Source organism: Pituophis catenifer, unplaced genomic scaffold, assembly GCF_029215685.1.
Source record: "Pituophis catenifer annectens isolate HBS135680 unplaced genomic scaffold, rPitCat1.0.hap2 SCAF_15, whole genome shotgun sequence".
Lineage (NCBI taxonomy): Eukaryota > Metazoa > Chordata > Lepidosauria > Squamata > Colubridae > Pituophis > Pituophis catenifer.
Genome location: NW_027256895.1, coordinates 15,281,940 through 15,304,419, shown reverse-complemented (window position 1 = coordinate 15,304,419; position 22,480 = coordinate 15,281,940). Strand labels below are relative to the sequence as shown.

The 22,480-nt window shown below is 39.1% G+C and overlaps 1 protein-coding gene across 1 annotated transcript; it reads left to right on the top strand.

Annotated features, from left to right (window-relative positions):
• The first annotated feature begins 1,167 nt into the window (after nt 1-1,167).
• Nucleotides 1,168-17,773, top strand: LOC139324414 (vomeronasal type-2 receptor 26-like). Its single transcript, XM_070954128.1, has 7 exons — nt 1,168-1,173; nt 7,600-7,775; nt 8,919-9,036; nt 10,459-10,890; nt 12,707-12,934; nt 14,504-14,630; nt 16,872-17,773. Exons 1-7 carry the CDS (start codon nt 1,168-1,170, stop codon nt 17,771-17,773), a joined length of 1,989 nt encoding a protein of 662 aa, XP_070810229.1.
• The last annotated feature ends 4,707 nt before the right edge of the window (nt 17,774-22,480 follow it).

Below are 22,480 nucleotides of genomic sequence, written 5' to 3'. Positions count from 1 at the left end.
AGTTTCCGTCTCGACCTTTTGTTTGCCTTTCACGTTGTCGCTGTCTGTCAAAGTGATTCTTTCTTCCATTGCTCGTTATATCTTCCGATCTCTAACTTCTCTCGGAAGTTACAGTTATCATTCCTTGGAAAGATTGCCTCGATTAAAATGAACTACCCAGAATCTTATACCTGTTTCAAGTAATTCCGATAAAACCGGGGAAGCATTTCTTCAAAGATTTTAACAAAATGATTGCAAATTACATCTGGCAGGGGAAGAAAGCAAGGATCAAAATAAAGCACTTACAACATACAAGAAGGAGAGGAAGATTAGCATTACCGGATTGGGAAACGTACAATATATTCTGTCCCCGTCCCACACACGCACCCCCAGAGACGGCCCAGAGTTAATAAGCCACACGACAAAGTCTTTGAAGATAAAGCTGGCAGCAATCCAGTGGCTAGCTGCCAATTCAGACTTTACTCACACAAAACAAAGATTAGACTGCAAGCAGTCCGATAAAGCAAGCAAAATTTCAGCAATACAAAGATTAGTCTGACAAGGCAGGCAGAAGTCCAGTAGCACAGAGATCATGGATTATTTCTAGTTTTTGCCCGTCACAAACTGAACCGGCCACCACACCCACATTTATACCCTGTGGGGTGTGGGGTGTGACTCAGCTAATCTCTGGCACGCCGTCACCTCTGCTGCTCACACTTCTCCCTGTGCCACTGTCGAGGATCCAGCCAGCACTTATCTCCTTTGTCGCTGTCCACCTGTGGCTGTGGGGACGTGCTTGGCTCTAGGCCTATCTCTTGACCTTGGAGGCATTGCCAGAGAGGAGGCATTGCCAGAGAGGAGAGTCCTGGAGAGGGAGGCCTTGCCAACTCCTCTCCCTCACTCTCAGAGTCTGCATCTGTCAATAGCCCAGGTTCAGGCAACGGAGCCACAACACTATAAAGCAGCATCACTGATTTGGAGTAAGGACTGGATAGAATTCAAAAATAAAAGAATACTGACATTAGAAGGTTTTGATTTACAAAGAGGATGGCACATATTTCTGTGGGAGGGAAAAGACAAACAACATGGATATTTCCAATGACATATTATCAGAGAAGCACTGTTCCAAACTTGGCAGGAGATTAAAAAAAAACACATTACGATAAAATTCCAGAATGGCTATCGACTATGGAGGTACAGAACTACCCCAATGCTATGGATAAATTGGAAAAATGGGAAAAATTATGGAATGTAAATTATAAACTAACAATGTCTGTATCCTACAAAGAGAATATGTACAAAATGTTCTATAGATGGCACCTCCCGCCTGCCTGACTGGCAAGAATGTTTCCAAACACCTCCCCAATATGTTGGAAATGCAAACTCCAAAAAGGAACCTGCTACCACATCTGGTGGTCATGTCAGAAAGCAAAACAATTTTGGCAGGTGATTAGAATACAAATAGAGGAAATCATACACCAAAAAATAGAAAGGAGGCCAGAAACCTTTTTATTAGGAATAATTACAGGACAATACGAAAAAGAAATAAAATACTTAATTATTCATATACTAACGGCAGCACAAATAGTTTTTGCCCAGAATTGGAAGAATGAGGATATACCAACAGAAGATAAAATAATTAGTAAAATTATGTAATGTGCAGAAATGGACAAACTTAAAAGGAAATACAGAAAAAGGAGGAAACGGACTATTATTTAGTATGGCAGAAATGGTATAACTGGTTGGAGAAGAAGAAAGGGAAAAAGGATATGGATATAAATTAGAAGATAAAAATTATAGATAAGAAATTAAGTACCAATTAAGGAAAATAGTAAATTAAAGATGTAGATTAAGAAAATGCGAAGAGATGATGTACCAGAAATATAGATACAAGAGATATACTAGAAAAAGATAGAAAAAAGGTATAAATATAAATACAGATTATGGATGTGAAAAGTTTATAAAGAAGATGTAAAGATTTGTTTTATGCTTATTTGTTTTGTATGTTTTGTTGTTGTTTGTATGTTTGTTTGTACTTTTTAATAATAAAAAATTAAAAAAATATTTTAAAAATTTGCTTGGAAAAAATTACATGCTTTCTTAGTTTTTGGAGTCTGACAGGAATGTGTCATAGCCTTGAAGGTGCAGGCTGTCGAATATCTTAGTAGAACATACTCATGGGAACGTTGAGTCTGTTCTCAAGATGCCAGTCTTCTTCCTGGCATTTGGCACCCAAATTCATTTTGATCTATTTCTCCTCACAAAGAATATTAGTCTCTTGACAAAAAGTAGGTATCAGAAGGTTGGGAACTAATCCAAGGACCATTACTTATGAAAATGTAATCTTTAATCATGTACCACTTTTGCATATGCTTGTTTGCATCATTTCCCCTCCTTTTCTGAAATGTATAAATATTAATTCATCTCTTGTTTGCAAGAGTGTGTCTCACTATCCTTTTGGTGTGGTCCCCTCAAGAACATATGTATTTATAATAAACGCTGCAGTGAGTTTCCATTATTATGTGTTCTGATTTGGCAGAAGCAACTCCGTTTTTGTGTAGTTTATTAGCGGGCACTACTTCAGTAACTTCAGCAGACCAACTTTTAGGTGGAATTGACATCCTGTGCCTGCTATTTATTTATTTATTTATTTATTTATTTATTTATTTATTTATTTATTTATTGGTTCGATTTATAAGCCGCCCTTCTCCGGAGACTCAGGGCAGCTTACAATGTGTTAAGCAATAGCCTTCATACTTTTGTATATACCTGCTTATTAGGGCTTTCACCCCACCCCCCAAGCAGTGTTCTTTTTTATACAAAGTCAGCTTATTGCCCCCCACAATCCAGTTTCTGTAACTTCTTCTTATTTAGGTTTGTTGTCTGCACTTGACAGAAAACTACATTTCACACCTCAGAAATAAACTTTCTGCTGAGAAATGTTAGAATGTTAGCCTGATCAATATTCAAACAAATAGTTTGCATTGCCATTGAAATTAAGATTTACAAATATCATTAGGTTAAAATTTTAAGTTTCTAGCAACCAACAATATCAAGAGTTGAAACCTTGAATACATATGTACCCTGTTTCCCTGAAAATAAGAGCTCCCTGGATAATAAGCCAATCAGGCTTTTGAGCATATGTGCTAAAATAAGCCCTCTCTGAAAATAAGCCCTCTCCGAAAATATTTAAATGCATGTGCAGCTGATCCCAGCCATTTCCTCTGGTTAGGGTTAGGGAGACAGAGCTGAAAATCAGGTAAGATGGCAAGATGAGCCCCGTCTTGCTCCATGTGCCCCAAAATAATGAGACCCCCTCAAAAATAAGGCCAAGTGCTTATTTTGGGGTTCAAAAATATAAGACAGGGTCTTATTTTTGGGGAAACACAGTAGTTACAGTTTTTTTAAGGAGGGTCCATGCCATGATAAACATGCTGGTGTCACATTTCTCTTTTATATCCTACAGCTTTTATTTCAGTTGTAAGAGGGGAGACTGAGCAAGAATGAAGAGATTCTGTAAACATAATGATCATACCGTATTTTTCGGTGTATAAGACGCACCTTTTTACCACCAAAAAGGGGGTGAAATTCTGGGTGCGTCTTATACGCTGAATGTAGCCTTGCGCACCCACCGGCCCCCACCCTTTGGCCATTTTCAGCCAGTTCCAGGCAGCAGGGATCTGGGTCAGAGCACAGCCTGAGGAACAACCGTCCCTCTTTGGGACGGTGGGGGGGAGGGGAATCTGCCCTGCAGCTTCGGGGAACAAGGCGGATGCCACAATTTGTGGCTGGTCACCCCTCTGGCCACACTGACTTCACTCCCCAGCAATGTGAGGAGCCGCCGCCGCTGCTGCCTAAGCCCTCTCTGTGCCCAGGAGCCAAGCCGAGCTGAATGGGAGCCCCTAAAGGGAAACGTTCCTCCTTTCCAGCCATCGCTGCCCAGATTCCCCAATGCAAATCTCAAGAGTCATGCTTCAGGTGGCGGCCAGTTCCCCTGCAATGTGCAGCGGGGAACTGGGAAGTTCTTTGGATTTGGGGAGGGTGATTGTACCACTGCCACCTGAAAGTGTTTTTCTGCACATTGCAGAGCCGCGTGTCCCCGTCCTCCTTCTCAGCAGACTCTTCTCTTTCCTCCTGGCCAGATCCGCCGCCTGAAACACGGTAGACTTTTTTTTTGTCTCTGCACACCCTGTGTTTGGAATTGGGAAGGGGGTCTGAGTGTAAGTGTAAATGTGTAAGTGTAAATGTGTAAGACAGAGCATTTGTTGGTTGAGATTTGCAGTTGCCAATTAATTGACCATTCAGACACATAGTCAAGGTCTCTTTGTAGTGTCTGTTACAGACCAATAGAAGCAGCACTAAATACATGAAATTTGTAAAGCTATGCAGAGATCAATGAGTATCTCAATATCTGTAATGATGCAATACAGGTTGAATTATTTATAGCATGTTAAAAAGAGTCTCCATATATTCTGGAAGTTTGTAATAAATTTATCCAATCCAGAGTGCTCAGGAAAGGAGTCATCTTAGACTTCTAAGCTTACTTTTAGTATCTCATGAACATGCACAAGTTTCATCAACTCTGTGTGTGTGTGTGTGTGTGTGTGTGTGTGTGTGTGTGTGTTTGTTGCTCATTATACTTCCCACAAAGAGTAGCAAGGAAAGAAAGAAAGAAAGAAAGAAAGAAAGAAAGAAAGAAAGAAAGAAAGAAAGAAAGAAAGAAAGAAAGAAAGAAAGAAAGAAAGAAAGAAAGAAGAGGGAGGGAGGGAAACATTTGATACAGGGACACTGGATGCTGGCTGAGATTTTCTTATATTTTCTCAATTCAACAAGAAATTGGATTATAAAAATAGGAGTAGGGAAAAATCAATTTACAACTAGTCCTAAAAGCAATTCTAGTACTTAGAAAAAGAGTTCAACACTGAAGTTGATTATGCATAGCTGGAATTTTCCTTTTATTACATGTGCAGAAGCAGACGTCAGACAGTAACCTTACAAAGATGCTTTTACTTCTATTTCTAGTCTGAGTAGATCTTGAATTGGGCTAAATTGTCCCTTCTCTCTCTGTGATTGTAAAGATTTAACAGATGAGGAGAAGCAAGAAACTGATACAAACCTTGAAAGAAGGAGTCCTTGGTACCGGGATTACTGACTACCTAAGTGATATTTAAATCTAAGTGCTATTGCTATTTCTGTGATCATGCAGTTAAGTATTGTACACTCACTGTTGAACTGATAAAAGGTACCTGGAGAAAGTTTCCTCCTCCTCTTACTGTTAATCTTATTCTGACCTAAACATTTTTACACACAAATGAATTCAATGGTGGGATTCAGCCAGTTTGGGCCAGTTGAGGCGAACCAGTAGTTAAATTGCTGCTGGCCCTGCCCCTTCCAGGAATTCCTACATGCCCCATTTTGACTCCCAGATAAGTGCAGGGAGACCTACTAGGCCCAAATGGGGCATGGGAGTGTGTGGCACGCCCCCCGGTGTCCCATTTTCACTCCCAGGAGGCTTCAGGGAGGCCCACTAGGCCCAATATGGGGTGGGGGCAGTGTGTTCCCCCCCCCGTGGTGCATTTTCGCTCCTAGGAAGTTGCAGGGAGGCCTCCTAGGCCCAAAACAGGGTGCCAAGGAGGGACATCACATCTCCCACGCAGACCGTTTTTGTTCCAAGGGGGATGCAGGAGGCCAAGTGCTGCCTGTCACACCCCATGTGCCTGGCCACCATGGCCACGCCCACCCAACTGATCATTAGGGAAGAGAGCTGGTTGTTAAATTATTTGAATCCCATCACTGAATGTATTGGACTAAAAAAAAAAACCCACCAAACCTTCCATTAAGAAATGCAAATTTTATTTATTTATTTATTCATTTATTTAACTTACATGCCAAGCATATCACCTCAAGGTGATCTAGATAGCTTATAATCAATAGAAACAATATTAAACGTTAAAACAATACACAGTAACATTGCTTTGAAATTGATAAAAATGGAAGGAAGGGAGTCATATGCACAAAGGGAGAAGGTGGGGTTCTTAGCTTAGTCTATTAATCGTCTCCAGAATGAGATGCCTCTATATAATTTGCAGGTTCTACATTTTCTACAATTCAGACAGATTCAACTGGAATATCCCAATGATTCTTGGAAGTTTCATTTCCATGGAAGAACTAACTGAACAAGAAGTGTCAATTCCAAAAGATATATGCACACACAAACATATAGATCACATATTTCAGTATAATTAGGAAAATGCTAATATTGTCCAGAGAAATTATTAAGATCAATACCAGGAAGGAAGGGAGGGAAGGAGGGAGGGAGGAGGGAGGCATAGAGGCATTTTTATAAAATGATGTATCCTTGATATTTGACTCAAGATAGATTAGCAAAAATGTATATAGAGGGACTTCTAACTAGTGTTGGAAATGTAAGAGACACTGGATTATATAGTTTTATGAGAGACTGGAAGTCATTTATGGACTTCTACAAGTTAAATAGAGTTAAATACAAGTTAAATAACAGATGGTTAACCGAAAGATTTGAAGATTAGTGTAATGTTTTAGCTAACCTGTTCACCATATATACATACATATATGAGAAAGAGGTGGAGGGAGGGAGGGGGAGAGAGAAATGTTGGCCCAATATGATTATCAGATAGAGATCCCTTCATCTGGAATGTTAGTTTATATAATATAGTTTTCTTGTTAAATAAGGAAGAGAATTTTTACTATTTGTAGACCCATTATGTTAGGAGAGGAGAATTCATAAGGTGCTTTTATTTAATTTCAGCATCCAGCTGGGTGGGATTTTTTATGCTCAATGTTAGACATTTGGGTTATTATTATTTTTTCCTTTTTTGTTTTTGTTCTTGGTATTGTATATATGCTTTCCTGGGTTGTGTATGGTTGGATTTTTTTTCCTTTGTATTTATTCTTATTGATAAAACAGAATAAATATACAGTATAGAAAAGCAATAAAGAAAATTTTACTTGACATATCAATCTCATCAAAGCATGCATTTCTCTACATCATCTTTGTTATTGTGGCAACATGAAGGGAATTGTGTATGTTCTTTTTCTTTTTTTGTACTCTCTGAGATGAACTTTGAAGTCAAATACTCTCACATGGACTATATTCAATTTTGTTCTCATAGTATAATAGAAATGATGTTGTCTGTATGTCCTTCACTGGTCAAAGTTCAGTATGACTAGGAATAATCTCTCGGGGACACTAGAGTTTTTGCTGTAAAAGAAATTAGTTTTGCAAAAAAAGAGAATGAAACAGAACTGGCTCTGTAACTCTTGAGTCATTTATTATCTTCTCTATAATTATGAACTTTTTCAGCAAACTGGGGAATTCCCAGGGCCATTATTACTACTGACAGAGACTTTAAGCTTCTCCTCTGGCATTCAGAAATAGACAGACTATAAAGATAGAATAATATCCTAGGTTTGGCACTGAGGCTTTATTCTGTAGTTACCTGGTTATCAATTCATCGCGTTGCTCTGCAGATCAAGGGTGTGCTAACAATAATGTGGGATACAGTGAAGTCTTTTTTTTCACAAATGATTTTCTATGTAGCTGTAATTCTTGGTTTCCTCATATTATTCTTTCTCCCTAAGAGTGTTGGCCAAGTCCCAGTAGCAAAATGCATGAGCACTGAGCCTGCATCAATTTCTCATAAATATGATCAAGCTGGGGACTTCATTGTTGGTGGTGTAATTTCTCAGACCTTAGTTATGTCTGAAAGGATGTCATTCAGGTATCATCCCAGCAAGGATGATTTGGTAGAACACATGTGAGTAACTAGATATTTTAAAACTTCCTCCTACATCTTCTTATTCTTTCTTTTTATTTTCTGCGCAAGACATTCTACAGTGTATGATTTTGGTCACGTGTGAACAATCAAGTATTTTTTAAATTATGTACTATAGCATCTGTTTATTTTTCTTCAAAAAAGTACCCCTTTCTGTTCAGTTTAGACTGATGGTGTTAGTACGTCTTACAGTATAAATCATTTTAATGTTAGTTCTTTATAGAATAGAATAGAATTCTTTATTGGCCAAGTGTGATTGGACACACAAGGAATTTGTTTTAGGTATATAAGCCCTCAGTGTACATATGGAGAATAAAATACATTCATCAAGAATAAAAAGATACAATACTTAGTGATAGTCAAGGTTAGTAATAAGCTATCAAATCGTACTAGGAAACAAATAAAAACAATATAATTGAAAGATACAAGCAACATGGTTATAGTAATAAGTGGGAAGAGATAGATACTAGTAAGGAAGAGAAGAATAATAGTAATAATATAGTCTTAGTAAATTATTTGACAGTGGGGTGGGAATTAGTTGCTAAGCAGAGTGATGGCATTCAGGAAAAAACTGTCCTTGTGTCTAGTTGTTCTGGTGTGCAGTGCCCTATAGGGTTATTTTGAGGGTAGAAGTTGAAACAATTTATGTCCAGGATGTGAGGGGTCTGTATCACAAGGCTAGTTGTTCAACCTCCCTTCTTTATGCAGATTCATCATTGTCTTGAATGAGACCAATCACTGCTGTACCATTGGCAAACTTCAGTATTTTGAGAGAGGGATCTTTTGAGATGCAGTCATTGGTGGAGAAGTGGAGAGAGCACACAGCCCTGGGAGGCTCCATTACTAATTTTACATCATTCTTCTCCTGCTTAAACATAGGAAAGAATAAAACTTTATTTCAGAACTAATTATACGGAGAATACTTAACTATTTTTTAAAATTTCATTGTAGATTATTGTCACAGAGCTACCAACACATCATGGCTGTGGTTTTTGCTGTAAAGGAGATTAATAAAAATCCCCAGATCTTAACCAATATCACACTAGGCTTCAACATTTACAATAACTATTTTCTTCCAAGATATACTTGTATTGCTGCTCTGGAACTCCTCTCTACACCAAACAGATTCATCCCTAATTATAAATGTCACAATCAGAAGAATCTGATTGCTGTCATAGGAGGACCAAGTTCTATTGAATTTCTTGATATGGCTACCATTATGACAGTTTACAAGTTTGTGCAGGTAAGTCCTTTGCTTAACATATATTGGAGATTGGGGTGGGTTAACAATATTTTAGTGTTCTAATATTTCATTGTGGTAAATTGATAAATTTACACAATGATAAATTTCATTGTGTTTTCTTTTGGAGAAAGTTTAAAAAACAAATGTAGCTTCAATAATCTCAGCTGAACTTTGGAAAGAGCATCCAAATATAACAAGTATAGCTGTCAAAGAAGTCATGGTATTGTGTACATCACATTGGTATAGCATTCTTTTGTGACATCTTTGTAGCACTTACGTGGACAATCTTGAAGTCTTCCCAAACTTCTGTACACTCTAGAGCAACTGGCAAGGCATGTGTTGGCCATCCATTCTGATGATATGTCCCACCCACCTCATCTGGGCTCTGATTGTCAACATCCAGCTTCAATATCCAACTAAAATTCCTGGACCATTTCATTTCTGAAAAGCTTAATGTATATTAAATACATGGCTAAGCAATGTCGAGGTAAAACTAACTCTGAGATCCTCAGGTCCCAGTTAATAGTATTAAAGAATGATTTTCCCTGCCAAACCCCCAGACTTCCATGTAGACCAAGTAAACCATTTCCCTTTGTTATGGGAACCATCTGCCTCAACTGCACACGTGTTAAGATGTCCTTGAAAAGTTTCTAGAATCTCACAAGCTTCAGTGGAACTGTAGAAGTGTCATTTCTCTAGTTAACTCATTTATAATCAACACTTCCCCTTCCCCACCTTTCTCTAATGGCAAGTAGAAATGACAAGGTACATAGCTGCCAAAGTTTCACTCTTGACACTGATAATCAGGGGTTCAATGCTGCTGGACTCTACATGATCAACTTATTAAAAAATTAAATTAACTGATTAAATTGAAACATTAATTAAATTCATTTCAGTTAATATTATGTAGCATATTAATAAGTGGTATTTAATACAGTTATATTAAAATACACCAAAGACCACCATTTACTGTTTGACTGGTATTTTTCATCACCTTGTTTGTTTTAGGTTGCATATAGTTCTGTCCCAGAGACCAGTAGCATTACGCAAAGTCATTTCTTTTACTGGATGCTCCCAAAGGCCAATCATCAATATCATGGACTTCTCCAGCTCTTTTTGCATTTTGGCTGGACCTGGATTGGGATATTGTACCTTAATATCGGCAACATAGCTGAGAACTTGCTGAGGAATGTTATTCCCATGTTTTCCAGAAGTGGGATCTGTTTTGAATTCATAGAAAAAATGTCAAGTGAATTTCTCAGTGAGAATGAGAAGACACTGCGTACATCATACAACATTTTAAGTATTGTTTCGAAGAGTACAGCTAAAATAGTGATGTTTCTGGGGGGATTTCAGAGTATGCTAAGTTTAAGGATTTTTCTCAGATTTTCAGAACATAATGATACGCCATGTAACCCCAAGGTTTGGTTTATGACAGCAGAGGTAGACTTCTCATCCCTTCCTTTCCAAAGATATTGGGATCTTAATTTCATTCATGGATCTATAACTCTTGCAGTACACTCAACACAAGTGTCAGCTTTCCAGAAATTTGTTCAGATGAGGAGCCCGGTTTTAGATGAGGAAGATGGATTACTAATTCAGTTTTGGCAACAGATCTTTAACTGTTTGCCCCAAGTTTCCATCACAGACGAAGAGGATGACAATATCTGCACTGGGGAGGAGAAACTAGAGACGCTCCCTGTACCTGTGTTTGAAACCAGCATGACTGCCCACAGCTACAGTATCTACAATGCTGTCTACGCAATTGCACATGCTTTGCATGCCATGTATTCTTTCCAAGGCCGACAAAGAAGAATAATGAGAGAGAATTTCCTGAGTCAACAGTCATGGAGGGTAAGGAGAATAATTTGGACATTCCACTAGGTCCATAGTAGCAAACCTATGGCACATGTGCCAGAGGTGGCATGCAGAGCCCTCTCTGTGGGCACGCGTGAACAGGAAGCTCTTCTTCCAGGTTCCATTGCACCCATGTGCACCAAATAGATGTTGCTGCATACATGCGCACGGCAGCCAGCTATTTTCTGTGTGCCAAGTCTTCATGCAAAGACCAGCTGGCCGGTGCACATGAACGTGACAGAACCCAGAAGTGCAGCTGGCTGCTGCAAAGATGGGCTCCAGCCAGCTGCTCTAGTCTGGGTTCCGGTACTGTAACGTGCTCCAGTTTCCGCTCCATCTTAATTGTGTTTTTTAGAAAGGTAATTCTAGATATTGGAGGTTACTCCCATAAATGACTTGGTCATTCTTCTAAGGAAGAAATCCAATATGCTTTCCCATAAGACATTTATAATATCCTAGCAGCAATTAGCATATACAAAGCAAATTAGGTATACTTTGAAGGAATATATGGTTTGATAAAAATTTACAAAACTATTACAATTTACAATGGGAATTTAACTTTCAACATTTGTTTCTGCCTGTATGAATTACTTCTCAAAACTCTCTGTGTGTGTGTGTGTGTCTGTGTTGTGTTTGTTTCTCATTACATTTCCAATGGTTTTTTTTAGAAAATAATTCATCTGTTTTAACCATCAAGACTGTTCTACCAGTTACAGAACATCTTATATCAATTTTCTCTCTATATAACATTTAACTCCAGGGACTTGTCCAGGTAGTCACTAAGAGTCAAAGGTGCATATGTACATACAAACATGCATGCAAACATGAAGAGAAAGAAAGAAAGAGAAAGAAGAGAGAGAGAATGTGGAGAGAGGGAGAGAGAGAGGGAGAGAGGAAGGGAGGCAACATTCAGAATAAAAGTTCTTCTCTTGAAATTCCAATTGTTGCATCTCTGCTACCGTAATCAAAGTCAATATACATTTTATTATATTGCATTTGACCGTCTCAGATTCTGATTAATATTAGTGTAACAACTTTTAAATTAGAAGGATCAAATAAACAAAATTGTGTGTCACAAGGCTTTAAAATTCAAAAATCAAATTCTTTCAATATTTCCTTGTTTCTCCTGTTCTTTTTGTGCTATTTTCCCTATTTTAAAACATTGAAACCAAGTAAGTACACTAGATTATTATTAAGTAGGAAACCTAAGACCTCTCATGTTTGTCTTATTAACAATAAAACAATAAAATCTTCCAATTTATTATCTTTCCATGAGATGTCTTTTTTCCTCTCATTTTTATTAGTTTATAGTATAAAACCCAAAAGAACAAAAGCAAATAGTAGGACACATAGGGGAAGGTAAGGGGAAGAGATATCCTTGGGATGTCTTGTTATTATGATAAACGTCTTCTTAAAAATAGACATTCAATAACAAGGCAAGAAGTAGAAAAGATAAACATAAGCTTGTTTTTTGTGTGTTTGACCCAGATATTCAGTAGATCAGTTATTATTGTGTTGTCTCTTATACGTTTTCTATTTTTTGATAAATAGTTAGATTTCCTTAATGATGCATTATGTCATCTTTACAAAATTGATTTTTTTCAATAGATGGCATTATTCTTTGCATAAGAAAACAAATATTGTTTCACAGATATATTGTTCGTTTCTGTAAGTGTAAATATTTCCCAAGTCTTATTATTGAACTAGTGAATATTTTATTTGCTGAGTTATTATTAGCATGTTTTGAAAGAGAACTTTAGCGACTGACTGTCTTACAAATATATCTGTTTTCACTTCTTTCACGACTGTTTAGCTTCACCACTTTCTGCAAAGTATATCTTTTAATAACAGTGCTGGAGAAAAAATTTCTTTTGACCAAAATGGTGAACTGCTGGCAGGATTTGACATCATAAACTGGATCACTTTCTCAAACCAGACCTTTCTCAGAAAGACAGTTGGAAAGATAGACCCATCAGCAACCACTGACAAATGTTTGACTATTGATGAACATGATGTGGTTTGGCCCAGCTGGCTTAATCAGGTAGAGTCCATGTTATTTTAACTCCTCTTGCACTTCTTTCCCCACTTTTTCCCCACTGTCCCAAAAGTGTTATACAGTTCAAGCTTTAATGTGAATGGCACAGATATTCAGACTTAAGAATTAGGTTGCAAATTCATATTCTAGCACCATTATAATCAGGGGTGAAATCCAGCAGGTGCTGCCAGGTTCTGGAGAACCATTAGCGTAAGTTTGGAGAACCAGTAGCGGAAATTTTGAGTAGTTCAAAGAAGTGGCAAATACCACCTCTGGCTGACCCCAGAGTGGGGTGGGAATGGAGATTTTGCAGTATCCTTCCCCTGCCATGCCCACCACACCACACCATGCCCACAGAACTGGTGGCCCTATTGCAAATAAGAAGAGAATTTGGGCCACAAAATTTAATTCATTGTTGGGTACCAATCTCTGGACAATTCCATTAGCAAACTGTTGGATTAAAAAAAATTGTATACAGACCAATAAATGCAACAATACAGTAAATTAATTTCCTAAGACTCAATATGGTCCTATTGTCAGCGTCCCAGCACTGACATATATAAGGAGAGGAGAAGCTTGAACTTTTGCCTACTTAATCCCTTTGAAGATTCTGTCTCCTCGGAGATGGGAGGGGGGAACATTCCTGTGATCTGACAGAGGAGGGATGAGGAAAGTGGCTTGGAAGATAGCCAATGAGACGCAGAGAATTGGGGATTGGAAAGGGAGGGATTGGGGGGCAAAGGTCAGTACTGACCGCACAAGAGCCAGGGACAGATCACTATGCTCAATAAAGAGAAAATTTCCTTAAAGATCGGCAGTTTGGAAATTCCTTTATTTTGAGATAGCATTGAAACCTGACACCTATGTGACCACACTGAAGATATAAAGGAAATGAACTAGTCTGGTGTAGTGGTTAAGACATCAGGTTGGAAACATGGCAACTATGAGTTCCAGTTCCATCTTAGAAAAAAAGCCAGTTGGATGAGCTTTGACTAGTTACCTTTTCTCAACCTTAGAAAGGAATCAAAGGCAAAACAATTCTTGCAAGCTTGCCAAGAAAACTGCAGGGACATGTCCACACAGTCTTTGTGAACCAGACACAATTGAATAGAAGAAGAAAAATCATATAATCCTATAATCCTTCCCCAGGATCAGCCCACAGCTTTCCGCTGCTCTCCCCTTCTCGGTCTGCACATCAGGTACTGGACCCAGCTGTTCCTCTTCTTTCTCATCAGCCACCTCCAAACTTGGGGGCTGTTGACTCTCCATCTGAGGGTTGATGGATGGCCCAGACTCTGCCTTTCTCTCTCTCTTTGCCAGCTCCATTCCCTCTTCCCCCTCAGAGCTCCTAGGTTGCCCTGATGCTGACTCCAACGCCTCCTCCTCCTCCTCTGATTTGGCTGCTGGAGTGGCCCGCGGCCAATTGGCCACAACATATTCTAAAAAGATGGTAAATTCTTCTTGAATCAATGGTTCAACCTGCCAATTGACAATATTTCCAGATCTCCAGTATTTGAAAAGTTCTATTCTCTCTGTTGAACCATCTTTTTTTTTTTTTTTCCTTTTCCTGGAAAGGAACGTCCTGTTTCACTTTGTAATGAGAAATGCAAGCCAGGTTACCGCAAAACCAAGATCGAAGGGCGATTGTTTTGTTGCTATAACTGCACTCGATGCCCAGAGGGAAAGATCACAAATCAGATAGGTAAGAGATCCCATAAAAGACATTGGCTGTATCTGGATATTTGGATATCAAAGTAGGTTCAATTGACTTAATATTCTTCTTAAAATTTCTTTTAATTTTAGCCAATTTTTCCAAAAAGCAAAAAAAATCCACCTCCAAAATGTTGTGTTAAGGTATTTTCTCTCCTTGTATCCGGTATTCATTGCCAATCTCTCTGTGTAGAGTTAAGAAGAAGTTTGATTGCTTGTCGGGTAATTGCTACCATGTACAGGTGAAACTCAAAAAATTAGAATATCGTGCAAAAGTTCATTTATTTCAGTAATGCAACTTAAAAAGTGAAACTAATATATGAGATAGACTCATTACATGCAAAGCGAGATAGTTCAAGCTTTGATTTGTCATAATTTTGATGATTATGGCTTACAGCTAATGAAAACCCTAAATTCACTATCTCAGAAAATTAGAATATTACATGAAATCAATAAAACAAGGATTGTACATAGAACAATATCGGACCTCTGAAAAGTATAAGCATGCATATGTACTCAGTACTTGGTTTGGGCCCCTTTTAAATCAATTACTGCCTCAATGTGGCGTGGCATGGATGCTATCAGCCTGTGGCACTGCTGAGGTGTTATGGAAGACCAGATCAATAGCAGCCTTCAGCTCTTCTGCATTGTTCAGTTTCATGTCTCTCATCTTTCTCTTGGCAATGCCCCATAGATTCTCTATGGGGTTCAGGTCAGGCGTGTTTGCTGGCCAATTAAGCACAGTAATCCCATTGTCATTGAACCAGGTTTTGGTACTTTTGGCAGTGTGGGCAGGTGCCAAGTCCTGCTGGAAAATGAAGTCAGCATCCCCATAAAGCTCGTCTGCAGAAGGAAGCATGAAGTGCTCCAAAATCTCCTGGTAGATGGCTGCATTGACCCTGGACTTAATGAAGCACAGTAGACCAACACCAGCAGATGACATGGCTCCCCAAATCAACACAGACTGTGGAAACTTCACATTGAACTTCAAGCATCTTGCAGTGTGTGCCTCTCCATTCTTCCTCCAGACTCTGGGTCCTTGGTTTCCAAATGAGATGCAAAGGTTGCTCTCATCAGAAAAGAGGACTTTGAACCACTGAGCAACAGACCAGTTCTTTTTTTCTTTAGCCCAGGTAAGACATTTCTGACATCGTTTGTTGTTCAGGAGCGGCTTGACAAGAGGAATACAACATTTGAAGCCCATGTCCAGGATCCATCTGTGTGTGGTGGCTCTTGATGCACTGACTCCAGCCTCAGTCCACTCCTTGTGAAAGTCCCCAACACTTTTGAATGACCTTTTCCTGACAATCCTCTCCAGGTTGCGGTAATCCCTGCTGTTTGTGCACCTTTTTCTTCCACTCTTTTCCCTTCCACATAACTTTCTATTAATATGCTTTGATACAGCACTTTGGGAACATCCAACTTCTTTTGCAATTACCTTTTGAGACTTTCCCTCCTTATGGAGGGTGTCAATGATGGTTTTCTGCACAACTGTCAGGTCAGCAGTCTTTTCCATGATTGTGATTCCTGCTGAACCAGACTGAGAGACCTTTTAAAGGCTCAGGAACCCTTTGCAGGTGTTATGGCTTAATTAGCTGATTAGAGTGGGACACTTTGAGCCTAGAATATTGAACCTTTTCACAATATTCTAATTTTCTGAGATTGTGAATTTGGGGTTTTCATGAGCTGTAAGCCATAATCATCAAAAGTATGACAAATCAAGGCTTGAGCTATCTCGCTTTGCATATAATGAGTCTATCTCATATATTAGTTTCACCTTTTAAGTTGCATTATTGAAATAAATGAACTTTTGCATGATATTCTAATTTTTCGAGTTTCACCTGTATATTTTTGTATATGTCTTGTATATAAACCACCATTAAATGTTTAAGGCTCTGTGTGCTGTGTTTTGCTCCTTGGTTGTCTCTTAATAGTAGTCACATTGCAAACGCTCTGACATGTTGTTTTATGTAGTTTCTCTTACACATAAGCTGGTTCCTCTCTACTGAGAGTTATACGACTTATTAAAATATTGCTATCTCATCACAATGTGTGAAGTGAAAAAAAGGAAATGAAAATGGACAGTTTATTACTTATTAACAAAATCTACACTAACAAATCATACCATGAAACTAATTCGCAACACACTTATTTATTTTTTTAATCTGAAATACTAAGCAGGGAGGGCTCAAAAATATATCCTTATTTAACTTTCTATATTTCATTTTATCAGATCGAGATGACTGTTTCCAGTGCCCAGAAGATCAATATCCAAACAACAAGCAGGATTTATGCGTGCCAAAGGATATAAGTTACTTAAGTTATGAAGAACCTTTGGGGATCAGCTTAGTGACCTTGGCTCTTGTGCTTTCTTTTATCACAATATTGGTGCTGGGAATCTTCAGGAAGTATCACAACACTCCAATCATCAAAGCCAACAACCGCAACCTCTCCTATACCCTCCTCCTCTCCCTCCTCCTCTCCTATCTTTGCTCTCTACTTTTCATTGGTCAACCCATGAAGATGACTTGTCTCCTTCGACAGACTTCTTTTGGGATCATCTTCACTGTGGCTGTTTCTTGTATGTTGGCCAAAACTGTCACCGTGGTGTTTGCGTTCATGGCCACCAAGCCAGGATCAAGGATGAGGACATGGGTTGGGAAAAGCCTAGCCCTTTCCATTGTTCTCTCCTGCTCCTTTATTCAATTTCTTCTTTGTACTGTGTGGTTAGCAACCTCTCCCCCTTTCCCAGATATGGATAAGCACTCCTTCATTTCTGAAATTGTTGTGGAATGCAATGAAGGGTCAGATATCATGTTTTATAGTGTTCTATCATTTATGGGTTTCCTGGCTATAGTCAGTTTTATTGCAGCTTTCCTTGCTAGGAAGTTACCAGATACTTTCCAGGAAACCAAATCTATCACATTCAGCATGCTGGTTTTTTGTAGTGTCTGGTTGTCCTTTGTCCCAGCTTACGTGAGCACCAAAGGCAAATACATGGTAGCCATGGAGATCTTCTCCCTCCTGGCCTCCAGCACTGGGCTTCTGGCTTGTGTCTTTTTCCCCAAATGCTACATTATCGTCATGAGGCCTCATTTGAATAAAAGGGAGCATCTCATAAAGAGAATTGTTTAAGCAATCTTGCCTTTTGTCTTTGTCCAGGTACATTAAAGGTCAGATAGCCAATTTTCATGGTGCTTGAAACAGATCCAGAGCATCAGTCAAAGATATAACTAGTATGTTATATATAATAGTTATATAACTATCATTTCTTTTATGTATTCCGAGAGTGTATGTACCAAGACAAATTCCTTGTGTGTCCAATCACACTTGGCCAATAAAAATTCTATTCTATTCTATTCATTGAGGTTTGCAATGATTGGTTGTATTTGGATAAGATTCTGAATCAAATAAACCTGGTTTATTAGTTGGTGCAGTAGTAGAGGAGGAAATTATGAATAGGGACATAGACTCTGAGTTACAGCAGGTACAATAAGGAAAATGTGGCTATCATGGCATAATTAGCAGAATTGGAATTGGCTGAAATCATACAGTTCATTCTTTAGGGTCTGTACTTAGCTGAGCAAAGTTTAAATACCAAGTTTATTCACAACATTTGACTTTAAATACTTTTTTTTTTTAATCCTACAGCTTTTCTTGCAACAAGTCTTTCAGGTCAGGTATGGTTCTTATATAGCCAATCAATCTTTTAATAGTGGATTTTCAGATGAATGGAATTGTTGAAATAAAATTGAATCAAAAGGAATTGTAAGGGAATGAAATCTGGATTCCCAGAAGGGAATGAGTGTATCCCAGAAAAGTAAGAGACAAATCAATTCAGATTGTTTGTGTGACAGATAAAGGGTAAAGACAGCTCCTCCTTAACAGTTCCTAGAGCATATGCTTTATGGGGATGGCAGTTTGCCTTACTTTGGCAAGATTCTGTCTATAAGTAAGGAATATTAAAAATATTTTAAAAATTTGCTTGGAAAAAATTACATGCCTTTCTTACTTTTTGGAGTCTGACAGGAATGTGTCATATCTTTGAAGGTGTAGCCTGTTTAATATCTTAGTAGAACATACTCATGGGAACGTTGAGTCTGTTCTCAAGATGCCAGTCTTCTTCCTGGTATTTGGCACCCCAAAACCCTTAGTTTGATCTATTTCTCCTCACAAAGAATATTGGTCTCTTGACAAAAAGTAGACATCAGAAGGGTGGGAACTAATCCATAAGTAATACATTACTTATGAAAATGTAATCTTTCACCATTTACCATGCATGTGCGAACCAGTAGCAAAGCTAAGTGAAACCTACCACTGTTGGCACTACTTTAATAACCTCAACAGACTGACATTTAGGTGGAATTGACATCCTGTGTCTGCCATTGTGTGTCCAATGTCCAATCCAGTTTCTGTATCTTCTTCTTATTCAGGTTTGTTGACTGCACTTGACAGAAAACTACATTTCACACATCAGAAATACACTTTCTGCTGAGAAATGTCAGAATGTTGGCCTGATCAATTTTCAAACAAATAGTTTGCATTACCATTGAAATTAAGATTTACAAATATCATTAGGTTGATATTTGACATTAGGTGCATGGCCCCATTGTGAACTGGTAGTAAAGGTAAGTAGAACCCACCCCTGCATTCAACCTATTGATGTCTCTAGTCACTTGAAAAAAAAAATAGTCTACAATTTGATTTTTCTGACTGAATGAAAGCAAATTTTATTTATTTATTTATTTAATTAAACTTATATACCACCCTTCTCCCCAGGGGGACTCAGGGTGGTGGACAGCCAGAAATTAAAACACATATAGTACAAAAGTTAAGAAAAAACTAAAATAGATTAAATCAGCGGCATTAGCAATTTAAAATCCCAAATCTACAAAATCAAAAATTTCCCAATTTAAAACCCAAAAACCAATAAAATTAAAAGATTAAAAATCCCCATTAAAACCATTTAAGCTAGGCCGGCTTGTTGGAATAAATAAGTTTTCAGGGCCTTGAGGAAAGTGCAGAGGTCCGGGATCAGTCGTATTTCAGGAGGTAGCTCATTCCACAGGGCGGATGCCCCCACAGAGAAGGCTCTCTCCCTGGGGGCCGCCAGCCGACATTGCTTGGCTGACAGCACCCTGAGGAGGCCCTCTCTGTGCAAGTGTATTGGCTGGTGGGAGGTTATTGGTAGCAGCAGGCGGTCTCACAAGTATCCTGGCCTTATGCCATGGAGCACTTTAAAGGTGAGAATCAACACCTTGAGAGCCAGTGAAGCTCACGCAGGAGAGGTGTTACGTGGGAGCGCCCTGTTGCTCCCATAATCACCTGCGCAGCTGCATTCTGGACCAGTTGGAGCCTCCGGGTACACCTCAAGGGGAGCCCCATGTAGAGAGTGTTACAGTAGTCCAGGCGAGACATGACGAGGGCATGGGTGACTGTGCATAAGGAGTCCTGATCCAGAAAGGGGTGCAACTGGCATATCAGGCGGACCTGATAGAAGGCCCCCCTGGCCACGGCCATCATATGCCCTTCCAAAGACAGCCGTGAGTCTAGGAGGACACCCAAGTTGCGAGTCCACTCTGTGTAGGTCAGTAACTCACCCCCAGCTGGCGATGGCACCAGCTGGCTATACCGGGACGCCGGCATCCACAGCCACTCAGTCTTGGAGGGGTTGAGTCAAAGCCTGTTCCTCCCCATCCAGACCCGCACGGCTTCAAGACACTGGGACATCACTTTGAGGGCATCATTGGGGTGGTCAGGGGTGGAGATGTACAGCTAAGTGTCATCAGCATACAGTTGGCAACACACCCCAAAACCACAGATGATCTCACCCAGTGGCTTCACATAAATGTTGAACAGGAGCGGTGAGAGGACCGACCCTTGCAGCATCCCGCAAACGAGGCACCTCGAGGTCGACCTCTGCCCCCCTACCAACACAGACTGCGACCGGTCGGAGAGATAGGAGGAGAACCACTGCAGCACGGTGCCTCCCACCCCCAAGCCCTCCAGCTGACGCAGCATGATACCATGGTCAATGATATTGTCATCGTCAAAAGCCACTGAGAGATCTAACAGGACCAGGACAGAGGAGCTACCCCTGTCCCAAGCCCTCCAGAGATCATCCACCAAATAGTGGATGAATATCTGGAGAAGTCAACCAGTATTAATAGTGATCCATTCTTTTCCAAGATTTTAGTCTTTATGGGTCAACAGATATGACTGTGAATTCTCTCTAGGATTCTCTGTCTCTCTTTTTGTTTCTGCTCAACAGACCTGATGCCAAATCCCTTTGCCTTTTTTACACAGCTAACATCTAGTGTCTAACACTGTTACAGACAAATACTAGAAGCGCTAAATACATGAAATTTGTAAAGCTATGCAGAGATCAATCAGTATTTCAATATGTGTTAATGACGCAGTACAGGTTGAATCATTTATAGCATGTTTAAAAAGTTTTAAAATATTCTGGAAGTTTGTAATAAATTTATTCAATCCAGAGTGCTCAGCAAAGGAGTCCTCTTAGACTTCTAAGCTTACTTTTAGTATCTCATGAACATGCACAGGTTTCATCATCTGTTGGGATCACTATTTTCCTCTGTCATCTTTTGGGATAGTCATTACAAACTACTAACTACATGGCCTAATTGGACCATGGGAATAAACTGAAAAAATGGCTGTCCAGCACCAAGGGGAAAATATTTCCTCACTGTTTTGAATCAGGAAGAACTCTGGTGATGTAATCATCTGCCCTGCCCTCCTGACTGATTTCTCCTTTCAACTCCTTGTAAAATACAACAGGATGTGGCCAACCTGGCCCTTTAAATAAAAGATACTTCAAACATTCCCTTTGATCTTTGAAACCTTGAATACAGAGAACTTGTAGCCCGACAGCTGGTTTATCCTCAGCTTGTTTGGCTTTCCAGCTAAATCCTGACTGTTGAACTGGAGAAATTTCATCAGTTATGGCGAAAGTGAATGGATTTTTTACAGGAAGTTCTGGATATCTTATAACTGGAATATTGGTATTAGGGCTGTTTCCTACAAGCATTTGCAAAGTTTCTTTTTCAAAAGGCACTAGGGATGACCCCAGTCCTTTTTTTCATAAATATCACGAACCAGGAGACTCCATACTTGGTGGTATAATTTCTCACAGCTTTGTAATTTCTAAGAAGATCACATTCAGAAGACATCCCCTTGAAGATTTCTTTGTTGAATTTATGTAAGGAATTGGATGCTCTCTACATCTGTTGTATCTTTGTCCTGGTAATATCAGAAATGCTGGCAGTACAGTTTGCTTACTGTTTGGGGTGGGGGGAGAGGGACATAACGGGGCTTTTGAATAGATGGATGATAGATATACAGTAGATAGACGATAGACCAATTTGTTTTGTTTTGTTTTGGAGGGGACAGGAACATTTATCTAGATTTAAAAATGATTAGCATTTTTAAATCTAGTAGTTCTATCATGAATTTCAGGAGAAAATCTATAAGATAAATTTGGTGGAAGTAGAACAAATTTTGGATTTATATTTCTAATATTTAGTTCTTTCCTTTCAAATTAGTAGTTAATATATATCTAGAAATATTTCCAATGTTTTAAATATAACCTATGATGGTGACCAAAATCCGAGTTCTTAAAATTGCAACTGGGTCTCTCTCTGTAAACATATATATTGATGTTATTTATTATTTTTCAAATTGAACTGCAGACCACTAACTCAGACTTACCAACACATCTTGGCTCTGGTATTTGCTGTAGAAGAGATTAATGGAAATCCCCAGATCTTGACCAATGACACCCTGGGCTTCAACATCTATAACAACTATTTTAATCCAAAACTG

What these genes read in the sequence shown, in the direction of transcription:
- LOC139324414 (XM_070954128.1), top strand. An exon ending in CAGTTTACAAGTTTGTGCAG is followed by an intron (nt 9,037 to 10,458) that starts GTAAGTCCTTTG and finishes TGTAACCCCAAG; the next exon opens with GTTTGGTTTATGACAGCAGA. An exon ending in TGAGTCAACAGTCATGGAGG is followed by an intron (nt 10,891 to 12,706) that starts GTAAGGAGAATA and finishes ACGACTGTTTAG; the next exon opens with CTTCACCACTTTCTGCAAAG.